The sequence below is a fragment of the Panulirus ornatus genome, chromosome 69, assembly GCF_036320965.1.
Source record: "Panulirus ornatus isolate Po-2019 chromosome 69, ASM3632096v1, whole genome shotgun sequence".
In the NCBI taxonomy this organism is placed as follows: domain Eukaryota; kingdom Metazoa; phylum Arthropoda; class Malacostraca; order Decapoda; family Palinuridae; genus Panulirus; species Panulirus ornatus.
This window is the reverse complement of record NC_092292.1, coordinates 20,073,325-20,087,292: the sequence shown is the minus strand read 5'-3', so window position 1 is coordinate 20,087,292 and position 13,968 is coordinate 20,073,325. Positions and strand designations below refer to the sequence as shown.

Here is a 13,968-nt window from a genome sequence, read left to right as displayed (position 1 = left end):
CTCATCCAACTGTTCGCAAATAGATCTCCTTTCTTCTTCCCTCCTCTCACTTCCAGGTGCACAAGCGCTAACAATCACCCACCTCAAGTAGTCTACTTTCATTTAACCACGACAGTTCTCAATGCACTTCCTTACCCTCCTTAAGATAGTCCCAAAAAAAAAAAAAAGAAATATATATATATATATATATATATATATATATATATATATATATATATTTTTTTTTTTTTCTTTCAAACTATTCGCCATTTCTCGCGTTAGCAAGGTAGCGTTAAGAACAGAGTACTGGGCTTCTGAGGGAATATCCTCACCCGGCCCCCTTCTCTGTTCCTTCTTTTGGAAAATTGAAAAAAACAAAAACAAGAGTGGAGGATTTCCAGCCCCCCCCGCTCCCTCCCCTTTAGTCGCCTTGTACGAAACGCAGGGAATACGTGGGAAGTATTCTTTCTCCCCTATATATATATATATATATATATATATATATATATATATATATATATATGCTCGGGTGAATAAAGGAGTTAAATGTCTATACGTTCGACGATAAAAGAATATGAAAAAAAAAATTGCTTGATGGTGGGTGCCAGTGTCAGGCAATTAGATATATCCAGTGTGAATTATGTACATTAGATATCACGTTAGATATATATATATATTTTTTTTTTCTTTCAAACTATTCACCATTTCTCGCGTTAGCAAGGTAGCTTTAAGAACAGAGTACTAGGCTTCTGAGGGAATATCCTCACCCGGCCCCCTTCTCTGTTCCTTCTTTGGAAAATTGAAAAAAACAAAAACAAGAGTGGAGGATTTCCAGCCCCCCCGCTCCCTCCCCTTTAGTCGCCTTGTACGAAAAACGCAGGGAATACGTGGGAAGTATTCTTTCTCCCCTATATATATATATATATATATATATATATATATATATATATATATATATATATATATATATATATATGCTCGGGTGAATAAAGGAGTTAAATGTCTATACGTTCGACGATAAAAGAATATAAAAAAAAAAAAATTGCTTGATGGTGGGTTCCAGTGTCAGGCAATTAGATATATCCAGTGTGAATTATGTACGTTAGATATCACATGGACGGTGAGAGAGAGAGAGAGAGGCCCACAACGTGTAATCATATAATGCATTGCTTGCCTTACGAAAAACTATTCCATAGAATAACATTATAATGACTGCATGAAAGAGTGGCAGATGATGGTACCTGCCAGTTGCATTGTAGAGGCAACTCGACTCTGAATGTTTTTTTTTTTTTCATAACTTTACGTCTCACACCAATCTATGCCTCAAGCACTACGGGGTATAACTATGTTGAATGTTAGTCTCTTGTGTTTTCCAGGGTAGAGAGATGTTGCAACATTGGGCTTCTTACTTTCCCTGTCATAAACTTTACTCATATATCCACACGCAGTATCTGTTTACGAGTGCACAGCAGGGTAGGTGGCGCGCATGGTGGGAGGAAAGTGATAGGTGGGTCAGGTCAGAGAATGCAGGACCAATGAACTAACTCCGTCTGCTGCTGCCGTGTGTGTGTGTGTGTGTGTGTGTGTGTGTTGCAGATATATGATACTAGTAGTTTTTATTGTTTCTTGCTGCGTTTCTGTAACTTAGTTCCTTCATGTTTCTCTTTTCTTCTATGAATTAAAGTTGTAAAGTTTCTCTTGTGAACTTGATGAATGAACTGAATCACTACTGCCAACTGGTTCCGGATAAGAGAAAAAACGAGTGTCTGAGCTTCATGAATTTTACGTCTTTCTCTTTCTCTCTCTCATATATATATATATATATATATATATATATATATATATATATATATATATATATATATATATATGTAAATTGATAGAAAGGCTGATACAGAGACATGTTTTACACACACAACTAACGTTTCGTCAATTCAGACTGCAACACTCATTGCCTTGGACAACTGTTTACATTATAGCACCGACCTACAGTATTTTTGTTCAGCTTTGGAAACAAATTAGAGCTTCACACTAACACTGAATTATGAACAAATCCAATTAACTCTATATGAAAACGATAACACGATTAGAGATTCAATATAGAGGCAAAAGCAAAGAGCATCTGGGTCACTGACTACAATAAGAAAATTGATTACATTTGGCTTAATGATTGATATAAATCTTTGGTAGATTACTTCTCTCTCGCCAGCATAGCCTAAATATCATCATTATCGATAGAAGTTAACAGGAAGAAAAAAAATAACCAATTATAATTATGTGGAATGTGCAAATACTGACGCTAGAGTTGATTCTAGATACAAAATCATAAGGATTGTCACACCTCTAACCTTTCTGGCCGATAGTCGTGACGCATGATCATGACCCATTGACCTGTGAAAACTCAGTATTATAATCTGTATTGTATCCGATGATAAATTATAATTGTTCTTAACGAATGCATTATCATTACTATAATTAGATATTCTGTTTCCTAGACTATACATGTGAGAGGCAGCAGATCAGCATGTTCATACAGAAACGTGTGAAACATTATGTAATAAATTCAAAGTTATTGCGTTAGCTTCCAGATGTCTTGATAACACAGTTGTCTCATGACGGTACAACCCTTGAACACGACGGTACGATACTCGAGTACGATGGTACGACCCTCGAACTGCGGTACGATCCTCGAGCACGACGGTACGACCCTTGAACACGACAATACGACCTCAAGCACGATGGTACGACACTCGAGCACGACGGTACGACCTTCGAGCACGACAGTACGACCCTTGAACACGACGGTACGACCCTCAAACACGACGGGACGACCCTCGAGCACGAAGGTACGACCCTTAAGCACGACGGTACGACCCTCGAGCACGAAAGTACGACCCTTAAGCACGACGGTACGACTCTTAAGAGTCAGATCAAAGGCCAAAACACCATCTCCAAGAGCCATGTCGTCGTACTTTAGGGTCGTGCCGTCGTGTTTCACGGTCGTCCCGTCGTACTTAAAGGTCGTACACTCGTGTTCAAAGTATCAATCAGCCACATTTTACTTGAGTGGCTTTGGAGTGCATCACTGGTATCTTCCTAAATATTTTAAAGAACATGTTACCAAATACCTTGAAAGTATTAGATAAAATCCACGATGAATTTCCAAATCATTCGTGACGTCTGTGACAATATCTCGATGTTTTTTCAACGATCCTTTGAAATTCATGAATTGTCATAATATATCATTATTTTCCCTAAAGTACACATTGCATAGATTGTGAAATATGAAAGAATCAGTACGTAATTCTAACAGGCTGAGGAAACACTCTTGACTTCGTTCTAGAATGTAAACTTTCGGGACGAGTTATAATAAAGTTTGGAAATAGCACAACTCACAACTCCCCAAAAAGTTATCAGACATGACAAGAAATATTCCCTGATGCCCTGGAAAGATCCAAATAATCATAAGTATTTCTTTTTCCCCTTCCATTCGACTATGTTTCAATATACTCCAGGATATCATTCTGGCAATATTCTAATAGTGGTAATGATAAGAATCTTAACCACACACGTGTCAATAGTCCACTAGGAACCAAGTGCCACTGCCGCTCATCTAACTTCATATAACAGTCTACTTTCAATCGCATGAAATTTAGGTTATTTTCTTAATTTCTTCTCTTTTACCCTAAATGTACCATGTGATATTTTGATACACGATGTGTATAAGTTCTTGTAAGGAGATAGAAGAATATCACCTCAGAAACGAAAAGTAATGGGATGAAACATTAGTTAAGCAATAGTTTTGACAAGCGGCTCACCCAACACTTGTTGTGCACCGTGTCAATTTCCTCATACATTTTGAAACATAGTTCACATAATCCATTGCTCTCCTTTGTATAGTTACTGCTTGAATTCTTGTGCTAGGGAAATGTAACATGAGGCACTTGCGGTATGTGTATGAAGAATTCTTTGAATAGAAGTCTCCAATTTTCTCTTTTGAGTGACATAATGTAGACTGGTATTTTTGACAGACAGCTTTGATAGATTGGGTCAACCTGTGTGACCTAGCTCTCGCTTTCTCTCTCTCTCTGGCTTACTACAACTGAGGACTGAAAAAGAAGCCATTATACACATGGTCTATACACAATACATGTGCAATATATATATGATACATGAGCAGTATACATATGATGCATGTGTAGTATACACATGATACGTGTGCAGTATGAATTCAGTACATCACCGATGGCATTTGCACATATCACATTGTATTGAATAACCAAATCCATAATAATGCTTGTATTCATAACGCAATGAAAATTAATGGTGACAACTTACCTATTTTCTTTTCACTTAAAATAATAGGATACACTGAGACTAAACACAGTCTCTTAAACACTTAGATCATTACGTCAGGAGGAATATCCAATGAGGGTGATCTTATATTTTTCCTCTAATAGTACCTCCTGACGCCTAAAACATCATTCATATATATATATATATATATATATATATATATATATATATATATATATATATATATATATATATATATATATATATGTATATATATATATATATTGTGTTTTTGCGTGTGAGTTTGCCTTTGTGTATATAGTTTCATGTTATTATGATAATAGTGCAAATATTTCATATCAACGTTTACTACCTAAAGTAATTTCAGGTCGCTATTGTAGTGATTGCCAGAGTTGCAAAGATAAATGATCCTAGGCACTGACTGACAGTGCTGATCCAAGACACTGACGAAGGGGATGATAACAGTATTGACCCGAGAGCCTAAACAGTGGTATATCAATCGGTGATTTAAACTACTGACTATAAACTGTGATGTAGGGAATAATGACCCCTGAATGATGTAATGTAGTGACCCCAGATGATGATGTGGAGAGTAATGGCTCTAGACTGTGATACAGAGAGTAATAACCCAAGATCGTGGATATTGACCCGTAGTGAATGACAAAGCAGAATAAACCAGACCAGAAAATTTTTCAGAAGTGTTCGTCTGAAGTATCAACCTATCGATTCAGTTTTTGTCACAGCGACCAGTCTCTCATGCACGGTTGAATTGCGTCATTGTCCCGGTTCTGGCCAGTGGAGGTTCAGGTAATTCACTTTATATCTGGAAATATATTTCGTCATTTTTCTTTCTTTTTTCTTTTGTAGGAGAGAGAGGAGGCGGCTACCCTCTCTCCTTTCCGTAGATACCACCATCCTCCACCCGGGAGCTCCTGTAGGAGGGTTCCTGACGAAGACGTGTAAAATATTTGCGATGATAACCACTCCGAGATTCATAAGTGGAACGAATAATTTCATATTCAGTTTCATTCTTCTGACCTTGATTTTATAAAGGTCACTCTGGATTTCCAGTTTTTCCCTACTTGTAAAGAATTTTGAATTTGCACAGGGTTTAGATTGTGCACATATGTATACATATATACATATACACACATATATGAAATTTGTCATCGCAATTAGGAAATAATGCCACAGACATTTAAAATATCAGGATTCTTCATGGGCTTGTATAAACAGCGATACACCGTTACGTCAGGTTTGGCGTCACAATGATCATCCATCAAGGTTTACGATATTACATGAATCAAGATGCGCTCAGCCTCCCTTGGGGACAAGACAGTGTTACCGTTATAACCGGAAAGTTGTGTCGTGAAGAAATCCTGGAGCAAAAAGTTGTTACATAACTCTAACTGGCAACTCATGACTGAGTTTGGTGACTATATATAAGTCAGTCCAACACTGTGCAGATATAGAGCAGTTGATCTTCTATATCAACAGTCATGAATTTTGTGAGTACTACTTGCTTGCTTGCCTTCATTAGATTTGGCAGAATGAAAATCATTGTGATGGGTTGCCAACACCTTTGAGACTAAGAAGATTCACGGTTGAGATATTTATTCACAATAATGGTTTATGTCACTCCAATATGAAACGATTTGTTTTTGTATCATTGTGGGTTTCATACGTAATGTTTGAATATCTGTATAGTCTTAATCGCTTAATATCCCCAATCATTATCATTTGCATGATGAAAAATACTCATGACTGATCGGGTCACGAATTCTCCCGCCGTTAGCTCTTCGTTTTCGACTATATTTCTAAGTATCTCATGTCTCTTCATGTTGAGAGGTTGCTGCCTTTTTTCTTGTATAGTAACGGATCTGGAACGGGCAAAAATTAACTTGCTCTCCTGGTGGCCACCTCAGACAGAGGAATATGAATATTTCATAAAGGGAATAAAGAGATTGATTAAAGCTCTGTATCCACTGGTAGACCTGGCCTCATGTGGTGTTCAGACATACAGAAATGAATGGTTGTTACAATTGGCACATTATGACGCTTCCTTGACAAGAATGCTTAAACGCAATCTATTATTCCTTTATCATCCTGGATTCGTAAAGACATTCTTAACACTGTTTTAAAGTACTCGCGTTAAAAAATGTGATTGTTCACAACCACAGAGAGCGTCCTATGTTAAAGAAGCGACTCATCTTTTCATGGTATAACTGTTGTGTTTCTCACATAGGTGGTCGTTGCCTTGTTGGCCGCCGTGGCCACCGCCGCCCCCCAGTACGGCGACTCACCTGAGCGTTATAGTTATTCTGACGAGGTACCTATCCTGAGGGACGAGCGTGTCCAAGAGCCGGACGGAAGGTTCACAGTGGACGTGGAGACTGGCAACGACATAACATTGTCTCAGTCCGGCTCTCCTGCCGGTCCTGATGGTTCTGTGGTCAAGTCTGGACAATACTCGTAAGTAATTGAGGAGGGTTTGATACTGAGATATTTGGTGATATGGTTCTAGACTGACAGGATACACGTATATGACATTTTCGTTTGAAACTCTTCCTCTTTCCAACAGCTACACTGCTCCTGACGGCACTCCTGTCGTTGTGAAGTACGTCGCCGACGCAAACGGATACCAGCCCGAGTCTGACCTCCTGCCAGTGGCTCCCGAATTCCCCCACCCAATCCCTCAGTTCGTGCTGGACCAGATCGCCTTCGCTGAGGAAGAAAGACGCAATCAGAGATCCGAACCCTCCACCAGATACAGCTCACCTTAATAGAAAAAAAAAACTGCTCTTTCGCTGGCTTTACGGTGGACTCAATTATGCATGAAACCCTCCTACTCTTGCTATGGTAGTGAAACACACACAGGAAAATAACCAGTTTCGTAACTTTTGCATACATGGGGTCTCCTCACTCAACACATAAACTGGTGCACACAGACTGGTAAAGCCCACCCTTGATCAACACCTCAACCAGCCTCAAGACGCTATTATACACCATCCTCCTGTCAACTGCTTACACTACATACAGACGCAACAAGTTAACAAAATTACAAACTTCCGTAAACAGTAAAACTTTTTCAAAGTATCTACGAATGTTCACTATAGACTATATTTATTACAAATGTCACATTCCAAATCGTAATCATTTTTATCTCTGATCATGTCCACATGTATAGTACCTGTTACATTATGTAAGCGAGCTTTGAATAAATCATATCTGATTTCTCGAATTTGAATATATTCAAAAGGTTATGAAAGATAAGTTTTCTAGATGCCTAGATGAAGGACAAACACTGACACTCGCATACACACACACACACACACACACACACACACAAATATATATATATATATATATATATATATATATATATATATATATATATATATATATATATATATATATATATATATATGTTTAAAGGGTATGTTTGAAGAATTGTGGTTCCAACAATGTTATATGGTTGCGAGGCGTGGGCTATAGATAGGGTTGTGCGGAGGAGGGTGGATGTGTTGAAAATGAGATGTTTGAGGACAATATGTGGTGTGAGGTGGTTTGATATAGCAAGTAATGAAAGGGTAAGAGAGATGTGTGGTAATAAAAAGAGTGTGGTTGAGAGAGCATAAGAGGGTGAATTGAAATGGTTTGGTCACATGGAGAGAATGAGTGAAGGAAGACTGACAAAGAGGTTATATGTATCAGAGTCCTGGATGTGGAAAGGGAGCTGTGGTTTCGGTGCATTACACATGACTACTAGAGACTGAGTGTGAAAGAATGTGGCCTTTGTTGTCTTTTCCTAGCGTTACCTCGCGCGCGCGCGCAGAGGGGAGGAGGAGCCATTTCATGTGTGGCGTGGTGACACTGGTAATGGATGAAGGCGGTAAGTATGAATATATACATGTGTATATATATGTATGTGTCTGTGTATGCATATGTATGTATATGTTGAAATGTATTGGTATGAATATGTGCGTGTGTGGGTGTTTATGCATATACATGTGTATGTGGGTGGGTTGGGCCATTCTTTCGTCTGTTTCCTTGCACTACCTCGTTGACGCGGGAGACGACGACATAGAATAATGAATATGTATATAAATATATATATATATATATATATATATATATATATATATATATATATATATATATATATATTGATTTCGACAAATGCTTGTTCTCTGGTAGCGTCTGTGTGGTAACAGTAGTGAAGATGGTTGACCAGTGGTATCATTAAGTTGTCTTCCTTATTCAGAGCTGCTTCCTGGCCTCTTGCAGGAAGTACTGCAGCAATCTAGACATGAGCGCTAGATCTAGTTTTTATGACTGACCTACACCGTAATGGTAAGAAGGATAAAGATGCGTCGTTTAATCTTATCTGTGGGTTAAAAATTCTTTCCTTCCAATATAGCAACATATATATATATATATATATATATATATATATATATATATATATATATATATATATATATATATATATATATATATATCATAAAAACCTCCAACAGCTAAGATCGAACCCGGGACCCCTATGCAACAGGAGGGAGCGATACTGCTTGGCTATGATCGCCCCTAATAGGGAAATGACCATTTGAATCCTATGCACTCGAATACCCTTCGTCTCACGTTGGTAAGCAACGGGGTCTACACCGGTCATTTCCCATCAGGCTCACACAGCCGGCAGATATGATTTTACCGAACCTAACCTATTAGGGGCGATCATAGCCTAGCGGTAGCGCTCCCGCCTGTTGCACAAGGGTCCCGGGTTCGATCCTGGCTGTTGGAGGTTTATATGTTCTATGAAGGTGCGCCTTCATATGCACTTTGTTCGTATTCATATATACATGCGAGTGTGTTGCAATCATTATCTCCATTATCCTGATTACTCTAGTCAGGTTCATTACTATGTCAGTGTTTGGGATTTCAAATTATAAGAGAGTAATTTGCTGTCAACTATCATCATAATCATCATTATCATTGTCAGTGTTATCTGTGACGCTCTTCAATTTCATTCATGATAACACAGTGTAACTGCTGTCATTATCATCATAGTGGCGAGGCTTTCATTGTTAAAAGATTCCTGTCACTATTATCATTGTCATTATCATCATCATTGTCATTACGATCAGTCTGATTATCGTTACTGTCATTATGATTAGTTATATCTTTATCATCCTTATCTTATAATCATTACCACTGTTATTATTTTCATTGTTTCTGGTATCTTTACGAAGATCTTGTTTTTCCTTTACTAGTATCATTAATACTGAGCTTTTGATATTGATTCTCATTCATTTATTTTCTATCAATAGTTTCACTGTTATAACTCCATTCATGCTATTATCACTGATATCAATATTACATTGAACATGATACTGGTACAGTAACTGTTGTCTTTTTAGAGTACTCCCTCCCTTTAAACTTTCCAATTTGAATGTAGATTTCATATGTTCTGTAAAGGTTTGGGAGTTCCTTACTTTCTGCCAGATACCCCAACACTTACATACTGTGCCAGTCCCTTGGCAGTGCGAACTTTGAGGCTTGGCAGACGCCGGAGAGCCAACACCCTGTGTAAGCTGTTCGAAGCTGCTCGCCTGGTAGGGGCCGAGTGTTGCGACACGACAGTCCTGGGCGGGAGAGACTAGGTTTCTCCATCGCCTGGCACATCACATAGAGTTACACCCACCTACCTCTTCCTCCTCCTCCTCCTCCTCCTCCTCCTCCTTCTTCTCCTCCTCCTCCCAAATCCTTTCACTGCAGACCTTTCACTGCCAGTGACCCCACGTTACACACAAAATGTCTCGTGAGATATGTTTTTGAGGAATGCGGTGGAGAAGTGTTTGCTGGAGATGAGCAGTTTTCGTATCACCAACGGGAAAAAGATTTGTTTATTGGAAAAGAAACTGTGATTGAGGTGCCCCTCCAGGTCATGCATGGATGATGTAACTTTTTTTCACTTTGCTGACACTCTCGATTTTGGAAATGTGTGGGAGATTCATCCCAAGAACAACACTTCATAGAATCTGATTGCGTAACTTGGATCTAAGACTAATAAGCTATCTAATCAGTTAGAGTTAATTAGAATACTTTATAGTTCTTAACGAAAGCTATGAAGTCTCGTGCAAGGGAAGGACTCCGAGTTAATATCACGTATGTTAGATGGAACCCTGGTTTGTGTACAGTATGAAAGGTTCCTATTTGGGAGTTGACGTACAAATACACTGACTGTCAAGAATATAAATATAAATGAATGAATAACAAAAGAAGGATTTGTAAATATGAGAAAATACAGAAAAATAGTATAAGATGCAAGAACATATGAATAATGTAAACAAACACGCACGCAAACACATATAACCTACACACACACACACACACACACACACACACACACACTCACATTCACAAATATGAATATCCAAATGCACGTGCATACAATTATTCATATCCAACACACACACACACACACACACACACACACACACACACACACACACACACACACACACACACACACACACACACACACATTTTATATATATATATATATATATATATATATATATATATATATATATATATATATATATATATATATATATATATATATATATATATATATATATATATATGCACAATCAAGTACACCCACTGATAAATCTTTTAAACCTTTCTATATATCTATCTCTTATCTTTATCAATTCATAATTCATCTCTCTCTCTCTCTCTCTCTCTCTCTCTCTCTCTCTCTCTCTCTCTCTCTCTCTCTCTCTCTCTCTCTCTCTCTCTCTCTCTCTCTCTGCAACGCTATGCTTGACCACGGTTTCGGGACATCACACCTGAAAGCTGGAGAGTGGGTATGTGCAAATGAGACCATCGTTATTTGTTCCTAACGTTACTTCGATATGGCAGTAGAGGGAATTAGGTGTAGAAGAGAAAAAAATGTATAAGTGTGTGTGTGTGTGTGTGTGTGTGTGTGTATGTGTGATAAACTTACACATATACATGTAATTTCCATACGTCTCTTGAATCATATCGTATTATCGTATTAGATAATGATAACCAGTAACCTGTCTCTATCCCCCTAGTTAATCTTATGGTTGACGTAACTCATATAATGCTAGAGATAAGAGGATATTCAATTTACGTACTGAAATATATATTAAAGCAAGTGTTAGAACATGTTCTAAAGCCTCCCTTGGCTCCGAGCCTTGAAGATTACAGGTCTTGACAAGATCTCCTACGAAAAACTTGATCCATTTGGTGTAGCCGGCAACTCATGGAGACGAGAAGAAGACGCTATATATAAAGAATAGAAATCCATGAAGCTACAGGCGCCAATAAAGCACTGACCTGCACGCAAAAAAAAAAAAAGAAGAAAAAGCTCCACACCTCCGCTGACTTCCAGGCTCTAAAACGCTCTTACCATTTTTTGTTTTCAGGTTTCCAGTCTTTCTCTTTATCCCCTCACGCCCAAGAACCCCATAAAAGACGGGCAAACTCTTCCAGTTACTAAAGCGAGTTCCTGCAGCCTCAACACTGAAATGCAGCCATTGTCAGAGACCCAACAACTGGGTCTAGACCAGCATCAATACCGTAGCACCACTCCTTGAGCATTTGTGAAGATTATACGTATTTACATTTTCGCTGAAACGTATATCAACTGAGGACTGGCATTAGAGCTTTGCATAGAATCCACATGTTTTTTTTCAGTACAATTAGCATGACAAACCAAGGTGATTTGCATATCAAGAAGGCAAGTGATAAGCGTAAAGCTTACATTTCATATTCGATAATTGCCATGACACTGATCAAGTCGGTATCTGAATAGTTGCTCCACACTTTAATTTTACTGTACTCTCTCTCTCTCTCTCTCTCTCTCTCTCTCTCTCTGAAGAATCAGTTAAGTGATCACCGCCAACGTCTCACAGGAATCATAGTTTTTGTGCAGATATGCAACGCCGCATTTATGGTTATTCATGTTACCTGAGACTGGATTTAGTACGGCCAGTCTCAAGACACTTGAATCTTTTATGGACGACCGTGTAAACTAGATTTCGTTCTCTCTGACGGTGAGAAATTTTGAGAAACATCCTCGTGCAGCAGAGGAAGTAAAATCAGGTTTCTCAGTATCATCAGATTCGCTCAGGTAACAAGCGCCAGATGCCACCGCGGCAGAAGACACTGAATATAAAATGATTCCTGACAGCTTATGCGATGTATCGTCTCTTGTGCTAGTTATGAAGATGGCTTCAACCCGACATGGTGGCCGCTATCGCCCCAACTACGTCGTCTCAGACCCTCCAACTTACCTTAGGAGATTTATATGAAGAATAGTTCATAATGAGGGGAGACAGTGTCTGTCCACGAGGGCGACAGCAGGTACAGCCTGGTCATGGAGACTGGCAACGGTACTGTCCTGTCTGTCATCTTCACCAAACGTCACCGAGAGTATTGTGGTGAAGGCTGCACAACAACTGTATCATAACTCAGGTTTTTTTTACCGCAATTCATATCTCTCTAGTCGACATGATCAACTTATGCGTGACTCTTTCTTGATGCACTCTACAATTGGGCTGCTCGTGACAGGAAACCCATTGTTTCGAAGATCTGACTTCTTCCCATTGGCTCCAGAGTTCTCCCATGCAGTCCCTCACTTCGTGCTGAACCAGACCGTCTTCACTGCTGAGAAGGAGGATGCTCCTACCCGCGATGATGCTACTGTGCCCTCTGGGAGGTGTAGTTCTATATGAAAACCGCGAAAATCTACCGACAGATATTCCCTACCTCAGTAATATGCGAAGAAGGTAATAGTTACAGAAATCTAAAATCTACATCTCGACTTTATGCAGTCATTTTCGTATCATTCTTTTCTGTCTGTGCGTTCAATTGCTAGATATTGAAAAAAGAACTGTATTCATAGGGTATAATCAAGTTATATTTCTTGAAAAAGAAGAAAGAAAAGTGGGATCAAATTTATAATGAAAACACAGATCACTTGTTGCAAGTATTTCTCGTTCGTTGGTAATCTCCGTCTTACAGTAGCATAACTTGCTCAGATCAAGGGTAAGGTTATACATGCAGAATACGATCATCATAACTAATATTGCCACAATTACCGTCATTATTAAAACTGTTGCCTCTGTCATTTATCATTATTATCATGGTACTGTTATAACCAATGTCCTGATTATATTTTTGGCCATCGCGGTAGCTCTTCCTCATACATTGTGTGTGTGTATATATACAGGGTGTCCCCCAAAAAATGTACTCACTTTTTGACACCCTATAACTCACTGAATTTTTTCTTTTTTCAGATCCAGTTGATCCTGAAAAAAAAAAAATCAGAGTTATACGGTGTCAAAAAGTGTGTACATTTTTTTGGGAAACCTTGTATATATATATATATATATATATATATATATATATATATATATATATATATATATATATATATATATATATATATATATATATATATATTACTGTATGGCGATGACGTATCTCTTATTACCCAGTTTTACACTAGAAGAAGGAGTTTAACACTCTCTTAACCATTCTTTTCTGTCGTAGTCTCTTTTATTGCCATCTGCATTCACTATTTCTTCACGAAGCTTGTTTAGCTCATCCACTATTCTATTACTGTAGAAGTATTCCTTG

The 13,968-nt window shown here is 38.4% G+C and overlaps 1 protein-coding gene across 1 annotated transcript; it reads left to right on the top strand.

Moving 5' to 3' along the window:
* Nucleotides 1-5,759: 5,759 nt before the first annotated feature.
* LOC139747693 (cuticle protein AMP1A-like) lies at nt 5,760-7,530 on the top strand. The gene is made up of 3 exons (XM_071660291.1): nt 5,760-5,804; nt 6,542-6,768; nt 6,878-7,530. Exons 1-3 carry the CDS (start codon nt 5,796-5,798, stop codon nt 7,077-7,079), a joined length of 438 nt encoding a protein of 145 aa, XP_071516392.1. The 5' UTR covers nt 5,760-5,795; the 3' UTR covers nt 7,080-7,530.
* Nucleotides 7,531-13,968: the final 6,438 nt, after the last annotated feature.

Coding starts and splice junctions, on each gene's coding strand:
- LOC139747693 (XM_071660291.1), top strand. Junction 6,769..6,877: donor GTCAAGTCTGGACAATACTC/GTAAGTAATTGA, acceptor TCTTTCCAACAG/CTACACTGCTCCTGACGGCA.